Here is a 27,144-nt window from a genome sequence, read left to right as displayed (position 1 = left end):
TTATATTGCAGCTTGACACTGTTGCCAGATACTGCCTCCTTGAAAATTCCCCCTCCTGGTTTTCCTTTTTTCTCTCTACTTCTCTTTGTCCCTAAGTACTTTCTTTTCCCGACTACCTCGCAATTTGACTGTTCTCCATTGCTGTGCACTCTTGACCTCTTCTACAGGCTGCATGCCCTGACTATCACATCCACTCTGTGGCTTGAAAGCTAACATCCAGGCAGATTGTATGTGCACGTGTGTGCATGTGTATACACAAACATAGATGCATATCCATTACAGTTCTCTGCTGAGCTCAAGTTCCATTTTTCGAACTGATGTTGAATATCTCAAGCACCTCCTTTTGCTCATCAGTGTCAAGACTGTCTCATCTATCCCTCAACAAAATACTGAATACCTCTCTCATGGTCTTACTTTTTAAAAATGAAATTTAGAAATGATACCACAGCTCTCCCAAACAGGCTCAAAATGCAAGAATTATCTAAGCCTTCCCCCACCCCCCCTCACAATGCGTACATTGACTCACCAAGCCCCGCTGGCTGCACCTTCGCCATGTCTCTCCCACCTGGTCTTTCCATACCTCCCATGCTCCCACTGTCAGTCACCACCCTACTTAGAAGACAGCACATAACTACTTCTCTTTAAGTTGACATACTCTTAGTGAATTTTCCTTAAGCAGTCACTTGACCATTATCTGCCTGCTCAAGGACTGATTTCTTCCCACCAGCTGGTTTGAGTGTTTATCTAACTTGAATCCAACCCACAAATCGTAACTGGTGCTACCCTCTTACTGTCTCTCTTCTCTAGCCAACTGGCTTACTTAACTATCCCTAAGAATGTCTTGTCAATTCCCATCTGTTTTCTCCCTCATGCTCTTCATCCTGGCTCATACACTCTTTTCTTGCTCTCCAACCCAACCAATGTCACCTTATTCTTCAAAACTTAACTCAAATACTAACTTGTTCACAAAGTTTTCCCAGACTATTTAATAGAAATAATACTTGAGAAGCAGTATTTTTCTTGATTTTTTTAAATCAGAGTACTATATACATGGGTAAATATATACATAATTGTATATATACACATACATATATACACATCTATTATATATACATATACCTATATGTATACATACACAATTATACACATTATATATGTATGTACACACACACACATACACACATACAATTTCCAAATAAAACTTGCCCATTAAACTTATATTAAAATACAACATTTTGATGAGCCACCCTTCCATTTCTGATGCTCACAACGCTTTTAAATCCAACCTGTTTCTTCTGGTAGGCACGCCTTTTCTGCTGTCTAGATTCTTTTGACTTCCTTTTATGGAAAATAAAGATTTGGTTCTCTGCTATCATCTTGCCAGCCCCCTTTCCTCCAAACTACTCTCATCTCCCTGATTTACTCTTATTATTATTTTTTGGTTTAATAACCAGTTTACATGGTTATATAAATATTTGCAGTGTACTCTGATTATAGACATCACCTCAGGCAACTTTTTTCTTTCTCTAAAGCTAGAAATTGATTTCTTTTCTTCATTTTCTAAGTACCTATTCCCAAATTCTTACAAGAATTTGTTCTCACTGTTCAACAAACAGATCCGGAATCAACTAGTTTCATTTCTGTTCCCCTGAGACATCCCTCATCAAATTGATGCCCTCTGTCCTCCTATCCAGTTTAGGACTGATTTACTCCAAGGTCAGTCATTAAAACCACACCTTTGCATGTACCTTTGATTCCCCTGTCTGTCCCTCTCTCACTTGCTCAAAATTATTTAGTACAACCACAACACTGGCTAAATCCAACTATCCATCAACTCTGTGCCTGCATCCGTGGCTGGAAAAAAACACAACCACACCCCTACAAATTTCATAACTATAATCCAAATGTTCTTTTAAAGTCGTTAGGAATCCTACTTCCCTTCCCTAGTCAACTTACTCTCTCACTTTCCTGGATTCACCGTTTTTTCTCTCCTCAAACCATTACATCCCCCTCTCCATCCTTCCTCTTGGCCGATAAACATTTTCTCCTCAATGAGAAACCTCCACAGACTCTGACCACCGTATCTACCTACAGTGTCTGTACCCACATATACTCCGCCCTCCTGCCTGTTGCTACAGATGACCTGTCAGTGCTCCTATATAAAATCTGTCTCCTCTCTTATACTAGAAGATTCCATTCCCTCTCATCTATCCAAGAACATTGTTTCACCAGTCCCCCCTCCACCCTACTCTCCTACATTAACTTTCTGCTGTCTATTGGACCATTCCCTTCAAACATGACATCTTTTCTCCTGTATCAAATCAAACAGAAACCTTCTCGACTGTATTTCCCCTAACAGCTACTGTCCCATTCTTTCCTCCTATTTGTGGCAAAACTTTGGAAGAGTTGTCCATATTCACTATGTCTAATTATTCTTTCTCCCTTTCTCTCTTGAAGCAATCCCGTTAGGTTTTTGCATCATGGCCCTACTGAAGTGCTCTTGTCAAGGCTGGTGACCTCCATGTTGTGAAATCTGAGCATCAATTCTGTCGTCACCTTACCTGGCCCCAGGAACAACATCTGACACAGCTGATCGTTCCCTCTTCTTGGATATACATTCTGTACTTGGCTTCCAACCCACACTCCCGGATTTTCCTTCTATGTCAATGACTGAACCTTTTCAGTTTCCTTTGCTGGTTCCTCCTCCTCTCTCTGATCTCTTGGTTTGCTCCAAGACTCAATCCTTGGTCCTCCACTCTTCACTATCTATATTCCCTCAGGTGATCTCATCCTGTCTCACAGTTTAAATACCGTCTATATGCTGAAGACTATCAAATATTTATCTCCAGCCAGACCTTTCCCTTGAATCATAGATTTGGATTTCCACCTGCCAACTTCCTTTCTTCTCTGAAATGATTAACTCAACATGTCCCAAACCAGACTCCCAATCTACCCCTCCCCCAAAGCTGCTCCATCATTAGTCTTCCCTGTCCCAGTTAGTGACAGCTCCATTATTACAGTTGCTCAGGTCCAGAATCTCAGGTCAGGGTCTGCTCTTCCTCTCATACTCAATCTAATCCACCGGCAAATCCTGCTGGATCTTCCTTCAAACTATATCCATCCCTTGCACCCTCTCTTGCACCCTCCGCTGCCACCATCTCTTACCTGGATCACTGCAATTGCCTTCTAACTGCTCTCCCTGCTCCTGCCTTTGCCTTGTGATGTACAGTGTATTCTCAACATGGTCATCAAAATGATTTAAAACAAAACCAGATCATGTCCATCCTGTAACCAAAACCTTGCAGTGGTTCCCCATTTCACTCAGAGTAAAAGATAATGTTTTTTACGGTGGCCTACGTTGCCCCTAGGCTCCCATTGTCTCTCTGCCCTCATCTCCCACTATCTTCTCCCTCCCTCACTGTTCTCTGGCCACACTGGTCTCCTTGCTGTTCCTCAAACAAGTTTCAGGAGCACTCCTGACTTAGGTCCTTTGCACTGGCTTCTCCCTTTATCTGGAACAGGCCTGCTTTCCCTAGATTTATACACGGCTAACTCCCTCATGGCCATTAATTCTTTGCTCAAAGCTTACCTTCTCAACAAGGCCTATCCTCACCATTGTAATTAAAATTGCAATCTGTCCCTCTCTTCACACTCCTGATCCCCCTCACCTGCAGCACCCCCTCCTTTTCCCCCTTTGTACTTTCTAGTATACCATATAAGTTATTTATTATACAGTTTGTTGTCTGTCTCTCCCCACAAAAATATGAATCCTACAAGGGCAAAAATCTTAATCTATTTTGCCCACTAATGGACCTCAAGCACCTAGTACGGTGCCTGAACACAGCAGGCATTCAGTAAATATTTGAATGAATGATTCCTCATAGAGTACTCCATCTTCCTTCTACCTTCTGTATCCGGTAGAAATAATTTTAAATTCTCTTGTAGGCACAAGAACAAAAGTATTTTACATGTTTTGTGTAAAGGTAATTCTAATAAGGTTAATGCATTAAAATATTTAACAATGCGCTTGTTTAGTAATCTGAATTTCCTTGACAATAAGGTTCCATTTCATGTGAAAGTATTCATACTGTTGCAGTGTTCCATTTAAGTAAAACTTAAAATTCCTTTCCTCAGGTGTACCAGCAAAATCCCAAGTGCTCAACAGCCACATGTGGCTAATGACTACCAGACCCTACAGCATGGACACAGACTTGTCCAGGCCTCCTGCACAACTGCCATACCCCTTCATCTCCCTCCTATGTTAGACTCCCTTCCTCCTTGGTTTATGCACCAGCACATCCTCCAGCAGCCTTCTGAGAAAGTATGTAGGAGAAAAAATTGATACCTCTGTAACAGACACAATGTTACCTACTGAAGAAGGCTTGATCCCTCTTTTTTCTTGCTAACAAAATATGATTATGTTCTGGCAGCAATATGTCCAGCCTTAGGCATAAATGAGAATTTACTAAGGCACCTGTAGACCCACCCTGCGCCGCCCCCCCCCCCAAACTCCTTTACCGAGGGTTTGCATGTTTCCTAGTGTGGAAGCTGCTGAGGGTACCCTTTGGGGAAGATCTTCTGCCTGCCACCTCATTCTCTTGGGTCTGCTGGACCATCACTACCATCAATCTGCTTTCCAATTCCCATTTCCAATTCCCATCACTTCTCATCCTTTCAACAAGCATTTACTGAGAATGTATTGCGTTCCAGGAGTTATCCCGAGGTGCCAAGAATACTAAAGTTTTCGTTCTTATCATTTCTGTGAGTTTACATCTTTAAAGTTATTCCTTTGTAGAATAATTTTAGTGGGATAGGAGGGAAAAAATCTATAAAGGATATCATTAGATAAACTGACAAAACTGGAATATGGAGGATAGATTAAAATATTATGCCCCTGTAAGCACACTGTGGTTATGCAGTGTGCATAATATCTCTAGTCTTAGGAAATACATACTAAAGTAGTTAGGGGTAAGGGGCCATGAGGTATGTAACTTACTCTCAAATTCAGAAAAAAACAGAGCAGGCATGCATGCACGCACACGACAAAGCAAATGAGATTAAATGTTAACAACAGACTAACCTGGGTAAAGAGAGTACAAGTGCTCCTTGTACTACTTTTGGGAACTTTTTGTTTTAAATTTTTTCCAAATAAAAACATAGAAAAAAAATGTGCTATCATACTTTAGCCACGGGAGTACATTTGATTAAATGGTGACTGGAGTCCTTTGGGTATCTAACAGTCAAAACCAAAAGTTAATTTTTCTTCCAACACAGCACTTTAAAATGGAGTAGGTAATAATTAACTTTTGACACAGTTTTTGATAAAAGCATCAGGAAAAAATTTTAGAGAAAGAGTTTGCCCTATTCTTCTCTGAGTGAATTAAATCAGGGTTTCTTGACCCCCGTACTGTTGACATTTTGGGTTGACTGGTGTGGGAGGAGACTGTCCTATGAATCACAGGATGCTCAGTAGTGTCCAGCCTCTCTAGCCTCTACCTACTAGATGCCAGCAGCACCCACCCAGTCCTGACAACCAAAAATATCTCCAGGGGTGCCTGGGTGGCGCAGTCGGTTAAGCGTCCGACTTCAGCCAGGTCACGATCTCGCGGTCTGTGAGTTCGAGCCCCGCGTCAGGTTCTGGGCTGATGGCTCAGAGCCTGGAGCCTGTTTCCGATTCTGTGTCTCCCTCTCTCTCTGCCCCTCCCCCATTCATGTTCTGTCTCTCTCTGTCCCAAAAAATAAATAAACGTTGAAAAAAAAAAATTAAAAAAAAAAAATATCTCCAGACATTGCTAAAAGTACACCAGGGGTGGGGGTGGGGGGAAAAACCATTGGTGCTTGAGAAGCACTGGTGTAAATCCAAGTAGGAGAAGCCCTGCTCAGGACTACAGGCCACAGTACAAGAGTGTATCAGAAGCATCTGGAAGGTTTGCTAATTAAAATAGGCTCCCCTCTCCAGTTTCCGTTTCAGCAGGTCTGAGGGGGGACCAGTCACTATCGTTTCCAACAAGATACTAATGGTTTGGGGACCACATTTTGAAAACCACGAGGCTTGACATTTACTGATAGATAAATTACTCCCAACTACAGACACGGCAATAAAATTTAAAAAAGTCTTGGGGCGGCTCAGTCGGTAAAGTGTCCGACTTCGGCTCAGGTCACGATCTCGTGGTTTGTGAGTTCAAGCCCCACGTCGGGCTCTGTGCTGACAGCTCAGAGCCTGGAGCCTGCTTCGGATTCTGTGTTTCCCTCTCTCTGCCCCTCCCATGCTCATGCTCATGCTCTGTCTCTCTCAATAATAAATAAAGGTTTAAAGAAATTTTTTTTTAATTTTAAAAAGTCTGAGAAGACTTGCAAATCCAGATTTACAGAATGATGGCAAACATCACACAGATCATGAGGGTTACAGAAGGGCTATTTAGGGAGTATCTAGTACTGTTTTTAGATGTGTGCTTCCCTAAGATCACACAGGCAATCTGTGGTAGAGTTAGGGCAGGAAAAATAGGAAGCAAATGGGTTAGGTGGTAAGGACACTGGGCTTGGGAAAGGACATTTGAGTTTGCTGAAGCCCTAGGAAAAGCTATGTCACTTCTGTAAGTTTCAATTTTATCTGGGAAAAAAAAAGAGTTTAGGATCTTATGGACTACTTCCAGCTTTAAAAATAAAGAATTATACCTCTTTTTAAAAAAAGTTTATTTGGGGGCGGGGCAGAGGGACAGGGAGAGAGAGAAACCCAGTGCAGGACTTGAACCGACGACGGTGAGATCATGACCTGAGCCGAAGCCAAGAGTCGGATGCTCAACCGACTGAGCCACCAAGACGCCCCTAGGATTGCACTTCTTAAGTAAATGGTAGTCTAAGTTTACATAAATGTTTGTATACTTTTTGATATAATTAGAAAAGTAACAGTACCGAGGTCAGTTTCCCTCACTGTCAGGTCTGCCCTCTCTTCCACTACCATGTTGCTCAGTAAAAGCAGAGTATGTGTGGAATATTAAAACACCAAAAATAACTACATCTAAAGTAGCTATGAGATAAAGTTATAATTTTTAGTTTGGAAATACATTTCTCAAGTATTTAATATACACAGCCTTATTTTTAAATTCCTCTTAATAAAATGCTTTAAAGTGAAACAAAATACTTTGAAAATAAAAAAATTCATAAAACCTATATTAACTGAGTCAAGTGCCAACAAATATTATGATGCACAATAAAACATATTAAGAGTTTATATAATTTAAGTTAGACAAACTATAAAATACATTTACTTACCTCAACATTTCTAATGGATTTGTCTCATGCACTTGGTTGCCACACCTTGGACAATCATTGCTGTCTTCAAAGTGCTGGACAATACAAGTCTTACAGACTAAGAAGGAAGAAGATGTTAGGTTGAAACATATCATTTGAACTTAAATCAAATGTAATTAGAAACAGTCCTTAAAAACTGCCTACTATGGGTAGAATACTATTCTTTTACCAAATTTTATAAAACCTTAAAAAAAATTTTTTAACACCCAAATAATAAAATAAATACCCAACTGAAATGAAGCTTACAGTCAACAACATAAAAAGTATATACTACTTTGCTGATTGCTCTTCTTACATATATTCAGAAACCAAATAATTTGTTCATATTACTATGAAAAAGCTGGTGCATTTACGTAAACAACAGTTTTCTCATTTAAAGAAGGAAAAGAAGCACAAACTGGTAACTCTGCACTTTTGAATGCAACATAAATAGTTCTTAATAAAACTTGAGAATTTTCAACACATTTGAAAATTCCTAAGACAGGTGGGGAGTTACAATGGAACTGCCGGCCGTGGCAGAGCCTGGTGAGTCTGTGCTCCCAAGTGCCCTAACTCCACGGAGCACAAAGTACAGTAGTGGCATCAAGTTGGTACAAAGGCATGAGCGTTAAAGTGGAAGAACTGAGAAACGGACAGGTGTAAGTAAGATTTTAAATAAAAGTTCTAAACAAAGACAACAGAAATACGATATGTGGATTTCTGGCCACAAGTCCATATAGCCCTATGTTTCCTCTAACAGTACAAATCTTTCTGGCTATGAATCTCTCTCACCTTTTCCCTAGGTTTCTATTACCTACTATGTCAACTGTTTTGCCCAAAAACCTTAAACATATTTATAGCACCTAAACTATAAAAAAAAAACAAAAAAACAAAAACGGATCTAATTCACTGTCTCAATACCCCCTCCTCCATTTTATTACCCTGTATAATCTGAAATTCTTACCCAGTACAGATCAGCTCCCCCAGCTCCCTTTTTCAACTCCACTACAAACTACTACTTTCCCCCCTCCTCATGCCCCACACTAACTAAAAGAAGGAAAAAGTTTATGTAAACAATTGATCAAAAGTACACACTAGGATTCCTCCCACTGAGATTAGGTCTGAAAATTCAAGCATCTCACATACGTCGGTCAGGGCATCAATGGTCAAGGAAGAATTCTACTAGGTCTCTAATTTTAAAGTCATTAGTACAGGGGCATCTGGGTGGCTCAGTCGGTTAAGCGTCCGACTTCAGCTCAGGTCACGATCTCGCGGTCCGTGAGTTCGAGCCCTGCGTCGAGCTCTGGGCTGATGGCCCAGAGCCTGGAGCCTGCTTCCGATTCTGTGTCTCCCTCTTTCTCTGCCCCTCCCCCGTTCATGCTGTGTCTCTCTCTGTCTCAAAAATAAATAAAAGTTAAAAAAAAATTTTTTTTTTAAATAAAAAAAAAAAAGTCATTAGTACATATATAGAATGATATCTTGGTACTTCCTTTCACTTACTCATTGATTCAATAGACACCGAATGCCATGCATCGTACTAGGAGTTGGGGATGTGGGGGCAAACAAAACAAAGCCCAGACCTTTACGGAGCTTGTATTTTCTTTGGACAGGCAAGCAAAGAATTTTAGTAATAAGTGATATTTATATATAAAAAAAAAGTAGCTAGAGTGAGTGCTAAGAACTATCAGCTATTTTAGACAGAGTGGCCAGGGTAGGGCTTTCTAAGAAGATGACATATGAGCAGATATTTTTTTGTTAGGTAAGTACACCTGATTCCCATATTCTCTCTTTTTCCCAGCACATAGCTATTAGGAGAATACCTCTTCACTAAAATTCTCCCCAAATTTGGATGAGAAAACAGTATCAAAATCCTTAAAAATAAAAGAGCTTAGATATGAATACTTCCTCTGTCTTCCAAATCCCTTGGCCCCAAGAAGGTTCTAAATGTCTTTTAAAAAGTCAATGTTTGGGAAGAAAGGACTTTCTTGGTAAGCTATATTAAAGTGGAGAGCAGAGAAGCTGAATTCTTTCAAAGCTTGCTAGTATTTGCTCTTTTCCCAGGGACACAAGATAAGTCTCTGAAAGTTGGGAAAGAAGCAAAAAAAAAAAAAAAAAAAAAAGACAGATAAGAGGCAAGAATGAAGAGTATTACAAAGCCTGATCCTATCCTAAATCTCTGATCCGACCCTGGAGCTCTGATCCTTGTGGTTCAAAAGGTTTATCAAACTCAAAGAGTTCAGGAATTCCTGGCTGTCTACCAGGAATGTCACATTTTATTTCTACTGAATGAGTGCTGTTTTAGAGGGATGCAGAAAGCCCCATCAGGAGGTGAATTTATTTTTCACACCAACATTTGAGATAAAGTACTTTATTCTACTTTTGAATACGAAGAAGAGGTTTCCACAGGCCAAGTTACCTGCTTACTCTGATGAATGGCAGCACAGAGACTTGAATCCAGGTTTTCTGATATGAAATCACAAATTTTAAAGATTTTTTTAACTTTACAGAGGAAAGTACCAGGTGTACCAGGCACTACCCTAAATGCTTCAACCCTATTAATTAGGTAATATTATTAGGCCTCTTACAGCTGAAGAAATAGAGTAGAACTTTAGTATAATTTGGCAAAAATCATAGTCAGTAAGTGTGAAAAGCCAGGGTTTGAGTCAAGAGCCCATTTGCTTAACTAATGCATGTCTACATGATATAGTTTCTTCTGATTTTATTTCTATGGACCTATAATATATAGAAAAAGAATGCCTTACCACTTAATTTGGAAACCTTAAAAATGTCTATGTATAGAATCAGATCTCCTTTTAAGCTGAATATTTTGCACAAAATAGCCCCTTTAATAGCTCATTTATTCCTTAAAATAAAGAAAAACTCTAGAAAATACATTTCCTACATGCTTTTAAAAACTGCTGAATAAAGCACAACCTTATATGAATTAGAACCTGAGAAAATCCAGGCCAGGATTTTAGCAAAACTGAAAAAAGTAAAGGGAGGATTTACTTTCCCTTAGATGCTTAAAAAATCCATCATTACAAAACTGACCTCTCTTAGTTTATAATTGTTTATATTAGGTGGAAAATACATTTTAAAAATATCTTAAAGATTTAATACCAAGCTTTCTAATTAATTGCTCAACTGCTGTACTGGTTAAATCAGCGAGTCTGAGAAAGATGTTGAAAAAGTCCCGGCCCATGGTTAAGACTGTGTATGGAGACCAACTAGAGTTTTCACTCTCACAAGCCCCTCTACGGACAGATGTTCTAGCCACAAGAAACACCTGGGTGAGAAAGGGAATCAGGCTCACCAAAGATCCCCAGTTGGAAAACACTTAAAGAGCAACAAGCGCTAACATTTCCTGAGCCTAACCAAATACCAGGCTCTGGGCTCAAGGCTTTGTGTCATTACAGGATGGACTTTTACCACCCCCTTGGGCAAATGAGAAATGCAGTACTGGAGAGCCGGAGCGGAGCGGCTGTCCGCAGCTGGTCGGCTGCCTAGCGCAGACGACATCCATCCTCAGGCCGTGCAGCCCCAGGCCTAAAATCCAAGGTGCCACACACCAAATCTTAATGTCTGTAACACTTGGTCCTTGACATAAAGATTTCACTTAAGGCATTTAAGCATTTTTTTAACTGATGCTTATATTTCGCCCAGCACTAAAATAGCCTTAAACTTCTGCCTAAAGCTTTCTAAGCAAAATTTTCCTTTTCACCGTTTCTTGTATTTGAACTAGGTTGTTGCACAAACAGAGTAAAAATCATTGTATCATCTAAAGCTGTGGTTCTCAGGGTGCTTAGGTGGCTCAGTCAGTTAAGTGTTGGACTCTTGATTTCGGCTCGGGGCATGTTCTCACACACAGTTGGTGGGTTGGAGCCCCACACTGGGCTCAGCACTGACAGCAGAGAGCCTGCTTGGGATCTCTAACTCTCTCTGTCTCTCTCTGTCTCTCTCTCTCTCTGCCCTTCCCCTGCTTGTGCACACCTGTGCTCACTCTCAAATAAATAAATATTAAAATTTTTTTAAAAAAGAGCAGTGGTTCTTTTTTCTGGGGTATGTATATATGTATATACGCGTCTGTATGTACATGTATGTGTGTATTGTATGCATGCATAATATGTATAATATGCATGCATAATATGCATACATATGAATATGAACCATAAAAAAGAATGAAATCTTGCCCTTGGCAACAATATGGATGGACCTACATGGTTAGTGAAATAAGTCAGAGAAAACCAAATTCCACTTATATGTGTAATCTAAAAAGAAAAAAAGGGAACAAATAAAACAAAGAGATTGATAGAGAACAAACTAATAGTTGTTAGTTTGTTAGGAGGGGATGAATATGGGGGGGGATGCATGAAATAGTTAAAAGGGATTAAGGGCTACAATCTTCCAGTTATAAATAAGACATGGGCTGTAAGGTAGAATATAGGGAATATGTTTATATAATATGGTAATATATATAGTAATGTATATATAGTACAGTAATATATATAGTAATACAGTCAATATTACTGTGTCAACTTTATATGGTGACAGATAGTAACTAGGCTTATTGTGTTGACCATTTTGTAATGTAGGTAAATATAAAATCACTATGTTGTATACCTGAAACGAATATAATATCGTATGTCAATTATTCCTCAATAAAAATACGTTTTTTTTTAAAAAGTAGTGGTTCTCAAATCACCACAATCACCAGTGAGATTTTTTTAAAAGATAGATTGGTGGACCACATCCAAGACCAATTAAGCCTGAATCTCTGTGAGATTAGCACCAGAGATTTTAACCTTGCAAAGCTCTCTCACTGAGGCAGCCAAAAAACAACCAGGAAATCCTGACCAAGGATTCCTTCAGAAGTTACTTTCTTATTCACCATAAGGAAATCACTGTCACAGGACAAAACATAGTCAAAAGAATGTGGGATTAATTCACTCTCCCCATAATGCAGATCTACTTGAGAACCAGGTAGTATACAACACAGTTGTTCTAGATAAAAATGGTCTTGCAGCAGACTGCCTGGAGCTGAGTCCCAGTTCTCTCATTTGGCAAATTACTTACTTTGCACTTCTATGTACGAGGAAGATAGCAAAGGTTCCTATCTCACAGGGTTCTTGTGAAGATTAAATGAGATAGTATATGCAAAGTATGGAAATGCGTGGCAGAGAGCTTGTAAATATTCAGTACATGTGAGCTACCACTATATATTGATCAGTGGATGAACATAAAATGAGGAGGAGAATCAGAGAAATTGAATATTGAACGGCATCAGTTTCATGTGTCCATCTTAAATACCAGATGACCTTGCTAACGAAACTTGAAATCTCTATCATGTAGTGGGATCAATCCTCTGCAGCCATTTCCACCCTAGAGAGTCTTGCAATTCAGCTATGATATTTATGACACACTCCTTCACCTGAATGGGAACTGCCTATCTCTGCATGTGTGGTATTTCTTTTTCTGGGGTGGAGGTTCCAAGATTTACCAACATTTCTCCACTACACATTCCTTCCTTAACTTTATATGTTTAATATAATTCCAGCACAGCCCCACTTGCCTAGGCCTTACCTTGTTCTGTCTCTTCCCAATCACTTTGCACATACCTGCTCTGAAGCACTGTCATCTGTTGATTTCACAGTTTATTCAAGGGCTATCTATTTTACTTTATTTTCAAATTCTTGAGGGAGAGAGTTCTTCACAACAGGTACAAGGACCATTTGTTGTTGCTATCTTAGATATATGGTCCACCCACATCTCTTATGTATCACAGAGGGCTAGCTTCCCAGCTTTGATGACACAAACTAATCTGCACAAATTTCTCTTCTTGAGCAGAGTCTGCTATCACTGATAATAAAACAATAATATTCTTTTCTCTCATGTCCTTGGTGTAGTCATTCATTAGTAATGCCCTGTTTATTGAACGTGATCAAATGCTGACTTCCTTTGTTAAAATCATCTGAATGTGTCAGTTTTATCTGTTAACACAGAAGCATGTTTTTTCTAGTTTCCTTAAACACATCACTATCTTTATATGCCCTTCTTGATAGCACTCATTTGATACTTTTTGCCTTTGAAAAATTTATCTATTATCTGCTAACAGTCTGGAAGTAAACTGTGGTCATCTGCAAAGAGAAGAGGCATCAGTTTCCTGCTTTTGATGCATACTCTTATGTGTGAAACTGACAGTTTTTAAAAAGTTTTCCAGAATATCTGCCATTTGCTTCCATGAGATGGTATCTTCTGGTTTTACTTCCATAAGAAACTAATAAACATCTTTATTTCTCTCATGTCATACATAGCATATTTCTTTCAAAGACCTACATGAGTTGTGGTTTCATGGTGAACACTAAGGACAGCATTCCTTTCTACTGAGCAGAATGCTTTATTATTATTATTATTATCTGGCCAGGACAGAGGAACAGGTAGCAAAAAGAATTTTCTGAACAGGATCAGGATAGAGTCTTGGGATTTAAGCATGGTAAGGGGGATCTCAGTCCAGGAGACCAAAAGGTCCAGAAAGGCTAGAAAGGGTACCCCACTTCCACAGAAAGGTTTAAGGAGTCAAGCAGGACTCCAAGGTCAGGGTAGAGTCTGGTAGTTCAGTCAGTGCAGCACTGCCCTTGTCCCCCTCCTTATCCATATAAATTTCATGATCAATCAAAATAATTATACTTCCTCATTCATGCCCTTGAATAGCTCTGCTCTCTTCTACTTCAGTTCTTTTGCCTCTCTTTTTCGACATACTTGGTTCATTTAAACTATTATACCCCCACAAAATCCACCTCTCTACATACTCTGCTTCTACAGGATTACAGTGGGACACTGTATCACGGGCAAACACACGCACCATGCTGACTGGTCTCTCCCCTTAAACTCATGACCGTGAACGTCAGTGGGTCGTGCATCTGCCCCAAGTCCGTTACACTCTTTGCTAATATTTCGTAACTTCTCCTCTGCTCAAATCCCCAACATTTCCTCCCCCATCCTCACTATCCACCGATGGCCTCACTTCCTTTTTACTGAAAGCAAAAGGGAAAGAAAAAAAAAACAAAACTGAAAGAGTTCATACCACATCTGTTTACTTACTAGCATCTTTACTTTGTGCTCTTGCCTGTTTCCAAACATTCACGTGTCTATCTCACGCCAGTCTCTGCCTGTGGACTAGATCCCCTCCCAATGGCCCAAGAACACTGCTCCAGTGCGTCTCCCCTTTCACCTACATTAGTCTTTGCTGAGATTCCCGTCAACATGCAAACGTATTATTTCTCCACCTTAAAAAAAAAAACAACCCACAAACTTCTGTTGACTCTACTTCCCTTGTGAGCTATCACTCCATTTCAGAGGTACCACACTTATTCTCCCCAGTTCCTCTCTTCCTGATTTTTTTCACCTTTTCTTTACCTTCATGAAGGTTAAATACTTACAGAATCATACTACAATCATCAAAACCAGGGAGTTAAGAAATTTCCATCCTTTCACATCTATCCAGACTTTCACTCCTGACCCCTCCGCTGAAACTGCTTGATGAGATGATCTGTGACCTCCAGGTAGCTAAACCTAGAGGTCTACACTTCAGTCCTGTCTACCTCAACTCTGCTGACTCAGCTGACTCCTCCTCCAGGTGACGTGCAGTCTTCCTCCTACCTCAGGCCTCCTCTTCTCCTTCTCAGCGTCCCCGGGTCAGTCCTTGCTCTTTTTCTCTATCTACACTCCCTCCCTCGGTGCTTCCATTGTTTACATACATCTATATGCTGATAATCTCTGGACTCCTATGTCCACCTCCCAACTCAGTATCTCTGGATGTCTCACAGCTGTCCCTCACAGCTTTTTGTTCAATTTCCAAAAAACAACCACTTGATCTCCCACCCTCAGTTCTCCCACCCTCCTCACAACCATGAGATCATGACCTGAGCCTAAATCAAGAGTCAGATGCTCAACCGACTGAGTCACCCAGGTGCCCCCAGGCTTATTTTAAATTGTAACATGTCACTGCCCAATTCCCTTTACCCAGTTTGACTTTCCTTTTTTCTAGAGCACTTACCACCTCCTACCACTATACACTATGACTTACCTATTGCCTACTATGCTGCCTGATGTGTCCCAGGTGCCCAGAATTGTACCTGGAGGAGGTGGTGCTCGGTACATATTTGTGAAATAAAGGAGGACACAAGGGTTAGGAATAATAAAGGGAGCCAGGATTTTAGGGCCTATAGTGTCCTATTGTAGTCAAGTCAGAAATCAGCCTACATACTTAACTAGAGCAAGGGAAGAGATTCTGAGTTTACTAGTGATTTTTTTTGACAATTAAAAAGAGTTAATTCAACAGAAATTAAAATCTATTTTAGTTTTCTAAAATACAATGATCATTTTCTGTTAACTGAATAATGAAATGTCAGCAGTTGCACATTCTGAGAGAACAAAGCTTTGTCTATTGGTTTTAAATTTTTTGATACAATATAGTAGCCTGGTAAAAACCAATCGGGGCGCCTGGGTGGCTCAGTCGGTTAAGCATCTGACTTCGGCTCAGGTCATGATCTCACAGTTCATGGACTCGAGCCAAGCTCAGAGCCTGGAGCCTGCTTCGGATTCTGTGTCTCCCTCTCTCTTTGCCCCTCTCCCACTCATTCTCTCTCTCTCTCTCTAATGAAGAAACTTAAAAAAAAAACCAGTATGTTATAAAAAATTAGTAGTTATGAAAAGTCTTCAAAGTATCCAAATAGAAATTGTCTTCTGCCTTTTCTACATGTTTGGACTGTACTTACTCATAACGGTTACATTCAACCATTGTGTTCGACTCTTAAACATACCAGTACACTAACCATGATTTCTAACTCTGAATACTTACTTATTTTAGGGTACATATTTTATTTTCAATCCGTCACTGATCACAAACGGTTATGACCTAGATATAATTTATTTTCAGAAGGCAATATAAGACAATTTCATTTTTAAATTTGTTACCCCTAGTTTTGTCTTTTAGTGTCCACTATGATGCTCTGCTCAACTGTTTAAACATTCTTTATTATCTCATGCACAGTTTCAAAAGCTAAAAGAACCATAAATTTAATGATTTTTCTTTAGCATTATTGCTAGTAACACCTAGATTAACACCTATAATTATTTTCTTATTTAAAAAGAACCATCAAAATGAACACTATAACCACTTTCATAAATGAATGTCTAGTTTCTGCCAAAATATTGTTTGAAACATGTAACATCAGTATACCATTGACCTCACCTCATTTCTAGTACAATCCTGAAACACTGTACGTGCAACCTGTTGAGACTTTAAATATAATTCCTAATTAGGTCTTTGATTTTTATTCTAAGAAAAAGTCTTGCCTCAAAAAATTGAAATTTATAAAGAATACCTTATTGGAAAGTTCAATTTGTATCTTTCCTTCAATATAATGGCTATTTAATATTAATAAATTAATAAATTCAGATCATGATTGGGTACATAATGACAGGTATACTGTCATGCAAACATAGTTGGGAGAGCCGTGTGTGTGAGCTCATGTGCACGGGTGTGCACGCTCTCTCTCTGTATATACGTATATTTAAATTCACCTCTTTGCTTAAAGAAGCTTCAGAAACAAAGCCAAGCAGAAAGAAGAAAAAATAAAATTAGGAAAATATCATAATTTATTATGAAGATATGCCAGAGTCAGCTGTCCAGGATTCCAAACCCAGCTCCAGCATTTATCAGCTTCGTTACTTAACCTTTCTGAGTCCTATTTCTGTGAAAAACACTGTGATAACATCTGAAATACTCTCCCCTCAACCGTTCTCACAGCTTGCTCTTTCCTATTATTTTGGTCTCTGTTCAAATGGTAAGTCCCAAGAAAGACCTTTCTCTGTTTTATTGTTTCTCATAGCTGTTGTTATACATAGCATCTGAAATTATCCTGTTTACTTGCTTATTGTCTGTCTCTCCAATTAGAACAGAAGTTCCAGGAGGGTGCAGACTAGGTCTGTCTTGTTTATTGCTGTGTTTCCATTGGCTAGAATAATGACTGGCACAACGTAGGTGCTAATAAACATCTGTTGAATGATTAAATAATACCACCTAACTTGAGGGGTTCTTGGGAAGATTGAATAAGATAATAAATGTAAAGCTCATGACCCCAAATACAACAAACACTCAATAAATAATAACCATTAGCTTAATCTTTTATTAGCATTTATTTTAATTATGGTGTGATTTAATTGCAGTATGATTACAGACTGCCTAGTTGAAGTATGCTAGTATTATAAAAGTCTGGTCATGAGCTGTGCTTTTCAAACTAGCACATCACAGAATCACCTGAAAGCTTGTTATTACACAGATTTCTGGCCTTGTCCCCAGAGATTTTGATTCAGCAGGTCTACGGTAAGGCCCAAGAATTTGCACTTTTAACAAGTTCCCAGGTGATGTTGTTGCTGGCAGATGGAGACTGCGCTTTGGATATAGCAAGTGGATGTAGCCCGAGATTTTTAAACATCGAGTATGAACATATCAAGAAATCTCTGTACCTTAAAGTACTAATATATTTATGATACTTGTTCAAAAACAATAAATGGTTGGTTATACTTAAATTTTACCACCTTATGATTGTGTTGTTCCTTCATTTTTACTTATTACCACATAAAATCACCAAGTCCCTTAACTGTCACATCAACTATACTTAATTACCAATTAACCCTTCTTCTTTGCATAAGTTAAAAACTAAGTACAGCAACACTTTTCCAAAGAATTTGTTCTCTGTGCAGGGATTACTGCCACAATCTCTGAAAGGGCACAAAGAAGAAAGCTTTCCTTTCCTGTACCACAGATTTCTACGTCTATAACCTTCTTTTTCTCCTGGGGAAAGAATCATCACTCTTACAGGGGCCGCTAACCACAAGAGAGTTAAGAACCAATGCACTGTATTCTCTACATTTTAGCTGCCGGAACAAAGCTCCTTTGTTCTTAGTTGAAGTGAAAAGTCTTTAATTTTAAGTCAACAACCTATACAGCCACAAGCAAATACACCCTAAGCAACCTCAAAAAGTTTCTGAGGATCCTGGTGCAAGAGACAGAGCATCCTTTAATCTAGAACTGCCAATCTCTGGTCCCCAATCCAGTGTCTCTCTCTCCCTAAGACCCACGACGCTTCCCCCTAAATTGTAGAGGAACGTTTTTCAAAATATGTAATTCCTAATTGACATTGCCTACATGCCTTTCAAGCTACCTATTACTGCGTTATGAATCTCTGACAGAAAAAACACAATAAAATAATCAACAAATTGGCCATTTATTTATTCATTTAATCCTTTATCAAGCACCTAAGTACCAGGCACTAAGGTACACGTAACCCAAAGCTACCTATGGTAGCAAGTCGGTGGCATATCTTGGAGGAGATGAGTTTTAAAGGATGTGCATCTGCTCACTGGGCATATGGGTGAAGTGCATTCTAAAGCAGAGCACACTGCCGAACCAAGTATGTGCATGTATGTGCAGTAGGCAGTGAGGGAGGAAGATGTGGGCACGGCTAAGTAGTTTCAATTTATCCCGAGGCACCTGGGTATCTCTAAGAAATTCTGGGTCAGCTGATGAGTGAGCAGTGAAGACAGTAAACTGCTTAAACGATCATGCTTTGACACAGGTTAGAAGTGGGCTGCAGAGACTTTGGGCAGAAGTAATGAGGGCCTGAACAGTCACAGGGGGGTGGCAGTGAAGGGACAGATTTGAGAGGGATTAAAGAGAGAGACCAGACAGGACTTGGTCCCCATTCTGTTAGGGAGGGTAAACAGAGTCGAGTGTGGAGCTTATTTCCTGCTGGAATAACTGAAGATCAGTATCCCATTCACTCATTTTTAGACATGCTGAGCTCCAGATGGCTTCAGGACATCCAGGTGGACACCAGGAGGATTTTGAAACTCAGAAGAAAGGTTTATGCCAGAAATAAAGATTGGGAGACATCAGCACATGCAGCTGAAGTCCCAGAGTAGGTGAGCTCACATGGAAAAGAAAAAGATCCAAATACACACATAGAATTTTTTTCTTGGCTTATGAGAAGTTTGCTTGATAGAGTTTAAGTTCTAAATCAATCTTTTTTTGTTTACCACTCTACTCCAGTGGCTAGCAAAGTGACTGACAACTAAATATTTTAAATAATTCAATAATTATTCGGAGGGACGTTTACTTCCTTAAGTTTTGGATTATTAAAAGGATCTCATAGATCTGCAACCATGGTTAATGTGGATTTAGCTCATCTAGCATGAAGTGACCAAAGATAAAACTCATTTGTATGTTAATTTCCACCTAATTTAAAAAATTTATCTTTTTATCAAGTGTCCTTGGCCTGCTTTAGAGAAGTGGTGTTAGTAGGTGAGGTACAAACCTACTTAAAAATGGGGGCTTTTGTAAGCTTTGTCTGTCTGTTTGTTTTGGCAATTCCTTACCCAGAGCCTGGGACACAGCCTGCCCTGTCACCTCTGCCTCCCACATCCTTCTAACTGGCTTGCCCCTTTCTCTTTCTTCCACACAGCTGGCGTGCTAACATCGAGGGCTGCTGCAGTCACTTATCATGCTGGTTCTGTTGGCCCTTCTTTCTACATCAATAGGGAAGCCGGGCAGTGTTAGCTCCAGAACTTACTGGGAGAATGGGAGAGCATCAACCTATCTGATCTGAGGAGGAGAGACAAAGAGGTGAAATGCATTTGCAGAGTATCCCAAAGGAAAAAAGTAACTTCATGTATCCATATGACAGTGGGGAGCATCATGCATGATTCCCACCTCCCGCCCTGCTGCATGCATTTCTACCGCAGCCAGGCCCAAGCTTACTCACATCTCTGCCTGAGAAGGCCAGGGCCTATGGCTTTAGGAATTTCAAAAAACACTCTAGTTTCTTATCTTGCATGCCATTCTGCTGCAATATCCCGACACATACCTGCTATTATATCATTCCGTTTCATTAGTTTCACTGCACTTATCAGCATCCAAATTTCATATATTTCTTAACTTGATTACTCTGTCCTTCCTCATTTGACCAGAAAGTCCAGAAGGGCAGATTCCATGTCTGGTTTTACTCATCAACGGTAAAGCTCCATTTATATATTTTAATTTTCAAAATTCAAGTAAGACCAGAATCTTATATCATGAATTTTCATAGTAAGAACTATTTTTTTTACCCATGCTTTACTTAAAGAATCACAAAATCATAGTCTTTGTACAGAGTTATTTTATTTAAAAAAAAAAAATTTTTTTTTGACGTTTATTTATTTTTGAGACAGAGAGAGACAAAGCATGAACGGGGGAGGGTCAGAGAGAGGGAGACACAGAATCTGAAACAGGCTCCAGGCTCTGAGCTGTCAGCACAGAGCCTGACACGGGGCTCGAACTCACGGACCGCGAGATCATGACCTGAGCCGAAGTCGGCCGCTCAACCGACTGAGCCACCCAGGCGCCCCTGTACAGAGTTATTTTAATAAGATATTCTTTCTGTATTCTATCAGTCAAGATAAAAAATACGATGATGTACTGCAGCGTCACTTAACATTTCTCACTTTCCTCCTGTCCCATTTGGCCATCTTACTTTTATATTTTATACTATCTCAAATCACAGCATCATTATATCTGACCCATATTATACATTAGAAAACTGGGTAAGGGCGCCTGGGTGGCTCAGTCGGTTGAGCATCCGACTTCGGCTCAGGTCATGATATCACGGTTCGTGGGTTTGAGCCCCGCATCGGGCTCTGTGCTGACAGCTTGGAGCCTGGAGCCTGCTTCGGATTCTGTGTTTCCCTCTCTCTGACCCTCCCCCCGTTCATGCTCTGTCTTTCTCTGTCTCAAAAATGAATAAATATTAAAAAAAAAACTTATTAAAAAAAAAAGAAAACTGGGTAAGATCAAAGACCCAACCGATGACTGAGAAACGCTGAGTTGCAGTATTATCTTATCATTACAAATAAGATACTTTGCAAATGGGATAGTTTTTGCCTACAAGCTCCAATATAAATACAAGCAAAATAGTACCCAGAAATCCAAGGACCAGAAAGTGAATAAAGATGAGTACTACAGGATCCTCAGCTCTCCAGAAACACTGGGTTGAGTATCTGACTCCATCATTTACTCTACTATTTGGTATTCTCTGCTGATGATAAAGGCCACATTTATGATTTATTTACCACTGTCTTTTAATCCCACTTCTGCCACATACATTCTCTTTCAGCAAAGGGGCTTGATGATGGCCAAGGAGTTTTTCAGGCCAGAATGACTTGTGCAGTTAAACTGTCACTTACCCCTTTAGACTTTAAACTGCTGTTGCAAACATAAACATAGCCCTTGCTTATAACATGACTGTTTATACTTCTGGAATCTTTTGTTTTCCATCTCAATTTAAAATTGGGATTTTATTATGTCCCAGAGAAAATTTTCTTTCAGAAAAACAGATATAAAATCTGCATTAGAAAGGAAGAAATTGGAGAATTTGTGCTTTCTTCTTATCTCCCAGATTTGGCAGTTTTTGCTGGAGAAATCCAAATATGAAAATAATGCACAAATGTTAGAAGAAGTAAAACAAAACAGACCGTGGACCAGGTCCGGGTACTATGCTTGGTGTAGTGGGAAACATGTAAGTAGAAGATTGAGTCCTTGCCCTAGAGTATTCACATCCTATTGGCTCTTCCTCCAAAATACATCCACAATCCACTCTTCCCCGCCTCCACTGCACACCTGATTACCCTGGTTGAAGGCCCTATAATCTTTCAGCTGACATGCAGTGATAGCCTTCTGATTGCTGTTCCATAAACCTGCCAAGGGCATTCCCACCTCAAGGCCTCATACTTGCTTTTCCCTCCATCTAGAATGCTCTTCCCATATATACACAGAGCTCAATTCCTTCAGGTTTGTGTTCAAATGTCATCGTACCAAAGAGGCCAACCCTGACACTGTATATAAAATAACCCCATCTCTCCTATCCACAACCCTTCTTTATTTCTCTTCATAGCATTTATCATTATCTTACATGGCACATATTTATTATTAGTTTCAGCTACTCGAATCTAAGCTTCTTGAGAGCCCAGATGTTTGACTATCCTGTTCACTGCGGTATCCTCCGTGTCCAGAATGGACAGTGCCTGGCACACAATAGGTATTCAATAAATATTTGTTCGATGACATTTAACTGGTAATTATTCAAGTTAAGTAATGATACAGGGCAACAGCAAATTAGTATTTCAAGACAGTTCATAGTTAATTGCTAATTGAATAGCATAGGCCAGTAATACCCAAAGGTAATACATATCTCCATCACTTGGAGAGGTTTTCCAAAATACACATACACAGACCTCACCACAACTGATTCACCAAATCGCTCCAGGTGGAAATCTGAGCGTATGTATTTTATTTTATTTTATTTTTAATTTTTTTTAATGTTTATTTATTTCTGAGACAGAGGGAGACAGAGCATGAGTAGGGGAGGGGCAGAAAGAGAGGGAGACACAGAATCAGAAGCAGGCTCCAGGCTCCGAGCTGTCAGCACAGAGCCCGATGCGGGGCTTGAACTCACCGCGAGATCGTGACGTGGGCTGAAGTCGGACGCCCAACCGACTGAGCCACCCAGGTGCCCCTGAGTGTATGTATTTTAAACAGCTTCTTAGAATGATTCTATTTTGCTTTTATTGTGGTACACTATATATTACATAAAATTTGCCATTTTAACCATTTCCAGGTGATTCTCTATTTTGTACCTATCTAAAACTCCTGGTGTAGTATTATGTCAGTTCCGTAGCAGGAGAACAGGTGAAAGGGAGGATCTTAGAGCACGAGCTTTGGAGTTGAATAAGGTTCACCACTCATTAGCTGTGACACTGGGCAAGTTACTTAACTCAAGGTTTCCACACCCACAAAATGAAGATAATCTCTATACTCTCTCTTTCCCAATATCCACTCCAGACTGTTTCAAGCAAAGCTAAAATGAAATCAAGTATATAAAAAAAAAAAATATATATATATATATATATGTATAATATAAAATAAAGTATCTATTTGGTGCACATAATAGGCATTAAACTAGAACTTACTAGAATTACTTTCACTGAAACAGGAAAACAGTTTCATATGGGCAGAAACACAAAAAGTATGTGGAATCCTGGCATAAGTGGCTAGAACAATGAAACTTCTACTGATAGGCCAGGTGAGAAAGAAACTTGACAGGAGTTCCATAGACATGACCATATTAGAACAGAGGTTTTCAAACTTGATCATGCTTCCAAATCACCTAGAGGGCTTATTGAACACAGATTGCTGGGTCCACTCCCAGACCTTTTGATTCAGTAATTCTGGAGTGGGGCTTGTTAATGTGCATTTCTTATAAGTTCCCAAGTGACGCATAGGCTGCTGGTTTTTTGGTCAAAGGGTAGAAAATTTCAGTTCAACAAGACGAAGAAGTCCTAGAGATCTGCACGGCATACAGCCTATAGTTAATATTACTGTGTTGTATGCTTAAAATTTGCTGAGCATAGATTTTATATTCAGTGGTCATATCACAAAAAAATAATAACAAGAGCATGGGAGGAAACTTTTAGAGGAAATAGATAGGTTTATGACCTATGGTAATGATTTCATGGGCATATACTTATCTCTAAACTCATCAAGTTGCATACACTGAATATGTACAGCTTTTTGTAAGTCAACCATACAATAAAGTCTTAAAAAGCCAAAGAATTAAAGCAAGCATACCCAAACAAAACCTGTGAGATTAATTCCTGCAATATAATTTTTTTTAAATCAAAAAGCTAAAATGGTTCGCTTTTCAAAAAACTATATCCAATAATATGTTTATGGTTTTTAGAACATGAAAATTAAACAAAAGTCAACTATTACATAATAATACAAGAAAAATTTCATGCCCCTGGTATCTTAATGACAAATTCAATCCTGAAAATAGATTCAAAGTTAATTCTTGGAATACTCATTGTTTTGAAAGCTAAAATCTAGATAAAAACAAAATGTGGTGGTTTTAGAAGAACAAGTGTAGCCCATAACTTCTGAGGCATAAATGACAAAAAAGAATACTCACAGGTATGGAGGCATTCTGTCACTGTAGTTGGCTTGATCAGGTACCCTTTACAGATGTAGCAGGTGATATAAGGATTGAAATCTTTCACCAAGTGTTTCCTTTGGGTAGCCATTCGTGGTTAGCTAGGACTGGCTTTAGTAGTTCAGGCAAAGAGGGGTAGTAAGCGGACAAAGTCTGATCCCAGGAGCCGGCGTGGAGTTCCCAACTGGATGTCCTGAGGCATGAGAACTAACATCCAGATTTATCATGAGATCGCTGGTCATCACTCCTTTTGGTGGTTCTGCTTTCCCATATCTGTTTCCACAGTAATTTTAAAAAGATAAGAGAAAAAGAGTGTCAAATTCCTCATACGGTATTAATAACATATTAGCAGCAAGTGTTATATGCTCCAAATTTGGTGTATGGGTGAACAGAACACTTCATTCACTGTCACATTAATTTGTAAACCTGCTATGGTGTCATTCAGGAAAATGACAAATTCATCCAATCCTGGAGCCTTAACTCTCAATTCTACAAGTGACACCCAAAGCGGTTAACTCCAGTTTTGATATCTTTACCTCTTCAGTAATGCAGTTTAACTACCTGCTTGACTTCTCTAGTAGGAGTCCTTACCAATACAAGTTACAAGATTCAAAATTGAAATCATTATCCTATCAAAATGCTTCCTATTTCCATTTTGTACCCTGCATCCAGCCAGTGAAATCAAGTTGATGTCCTTTTCCATTCCATCCATAGCCACCCTATTTGAATATTACCTCTCCACCTGCAGTCCATCTTACATTCTACCAGATTTAGTTTATTCTATCACATTCAGGTCCTCTTTTCAAAGATTGTCAGTGTTCCCTCTTTACAAACAGACAGACATTTACATTCCTTAGCTTTCCATACAAGACCTTCACAGGCTGACCTTAGCATACCCTTCAACACTTTTCTTCAGGCAAAGTGAAAGGATCTCTCATAGTCCATTTTGCAGGCTCTATATACCCACCGTCCAACAAGCCCTTCCTCTCCTCTAAATCCTACCTGTATCCTTGGAAACCCTTCTCCAAAGTTATGCTCAGTGTACTCTCTTCTCGGGTTTAACCCTTACTGCTCTCCTATTACATCTTTCTTTTAATTTATAGTTCCATTCATTCTTTATCTCCTGTATTAGACTGCAAATTCTTTGATAGAAACTGGTCACATTTAGTAAATGTATAACATGGGCAATGTTATTTATCCTCTCTAAATCTCAGTTTTTAAACTATTAATGAAAAGAGTGCGCGCGCCCTACAGTGGTAAGGATTAAATAAGACCAGATACATAAAGCTAGCACACAATAAGAACTGAACGTCATTAACTTTTTTCCCAGAAATGTTTAGCACAGTTGGCTGGTCCGTGGAGTTGCTGGAGAAAAAGTTTTAAAGGTTTCTTACAAACAAATGTGTTCTAGGAGAAAACAGCATGAAGGAAGGTACTGATTTCCTAAGTGAATCCTATGAACAGGAACTTTTCTCCTATCTTAGCGGTTAACTCACAGGTGAGTATAAAGCAATGGGAGAGGTAAAAGGCATCACTCCATTGACACATCGCCATTAAGAATGTGCACGGTACACGTTCTGGGGGTGTCATCCTAACCGCTCAGGAGAACTGTGTCGAGAGTGTAACACAAAAGGAGCATAAATAACAGCCGGCCGGGGCGGGGGGGGGGGGGGTCTGGTCTGCGGCCCTTTATGACCTTCTGCAAGGCATTTAATATCCGTGCCTGGGTTTCGGCTTCTCCTTGTACACATTGGGACTAAGGGCCCTGCCTTGTCCACAGGTTTGCCAGGAAGCTCCAAAGTTAAGAGAAAGTCTTCTGAAAGAGGAAATGCACGGTCCCGAGCCACAGAGTCCTGTCACCACGACGGTTAAAGGAAGCAAGTATTTGCAGTGACGGGGAGGAAGGGAACTTTTCCGCGTCCTCCGGCGGGACCCGGCAGCACGGCCCGGGGCGGTCCAAGCACAAGTCCGCCCCGCCCGCCTGGCAGGTGCGCGGGCCCGGGCCCGGAGGACGCGCCGCTCGGGCCGGGCCGGGGCTGCGCCGGGGAAGACGCGCCGCCTCTCCCGGGGCCGAGCGCCGGCAGCTCGCCGCCCTCTCCGCGCCCGAGGCCAGGACGCGGCCCCGAAGCCCCCAGACCCTGGCCGGACACCCCGCCCCCGGCTGCGAGAGACTCCCGGCTCCAGGCGAGGCCGGCCGCGGCAGGTGCCTGGAGGTGCCGCTCCCGCCCCGGGCGCAAACTTGGGCAGGGAGCGCGGGGGCGGCCGGGGCCCCTCGGCCGCTCTCAAGCCCGCCCGGTACCTACCCCGCGGCCGCCGCCGCCGCCGCCGCCGCTCCTCGCCCGCCAGCGCGCCGGCCTCAGAGGGAAGGAAAGTGAAAGAGAAACAGCGCCCGCCGCGGCCTGGCCGGTCCCCGCGCCCCGTCCGCCCTCCCCCTGCAGGCGGGAGCGCGCCGGCTCCGCGGGGCCACTCGGCTCGGGCCCGATAGGGCGCGGCGGGCCTCGGGGCCCAGAGCCGGTGCCGCCTCCAAGGGCAACTCCACCCCCTTCCAACCGCCGGCGCCGCCGGCCGGCCACGCCCCCGGCGCCACGCCCGCAGGCCACGCCCGCCTGCCCGCGCTCCTCGCAGGTGCTGAGGCCTGCCGCCCGCCCTGGCCTCCTTGGCTTCAGCGCGACTCGCAGCCTTGGCCAAATTTCATCTCGGTTCTTCTTCTCGCCACCCCTCCCGGTTGTTTTCATCATAACAATGTCTGGTACATTTTCCCTGGTGCGTTTAA

The 27,144-nt window shown here is 40.8% G+C and overlaps 1 protein-coding gene across 4 annotated transcripts in view; it reads right to left on the bottom strand.

The window, feature by feature from the left end:
- PCGF5 (polycomb group ring finger 5) overlaps window positions 1-26,865 on the bottom strand; it is a 71,402-nt gene extending 44,537 nt beyond the window's left edge. For 2 of the 4 annotated variants that reach the window (XM_047825237.1, XM_047825238.1), the window contains exons 1-3: window positions 26,675-26,859; window positions 24,351-24,644; window positions 7,273-7,369 (exon numbers count right to left, since the gene is read on the bottom strand). In XM_047825237.1, the coding sequence (XP_047681193.1) occupies window positions 7,273-7,369; window positions 24,351-24,462 (209 nt within the window). In that variant the 5' untranslated portion in view covers window positions 24,463-24,644; window positions 26,675-26,859. Of the gene's footprint in view, window positions 1-7,272; window positions 7,370-24,350; window positions 24,645-26,674 lie in introns of all 4 variants that reach the window. The other 2 variants (XR_007145336.1, XM_047825236.1) reach the window with 2 other exon arrangements.
- Between the last annotated feature and the right edge of the window lie 279 nt (window positions 26,866-27,144).

The sequence above is a fragment of the Prionailurus viverrinus genome, chromosome D2, assembly GCF_022837055.1.
Source record: "Prionailurus viverrinus isolate Anna chromosome D2, UM_Priviv_1.0, whole genome shotgun sequence".
NCBI lineage: Eukaryota > Metazoa > Chordata > Mammalia > Carnivora > Felidae > Prionailurus > Prionailurus viverrinus.
The sequence above is the reverse complement of the archived record's forward strand: the minus strand, read 5'-3'. Positions and strand labels throughout refer to the sequence as shown.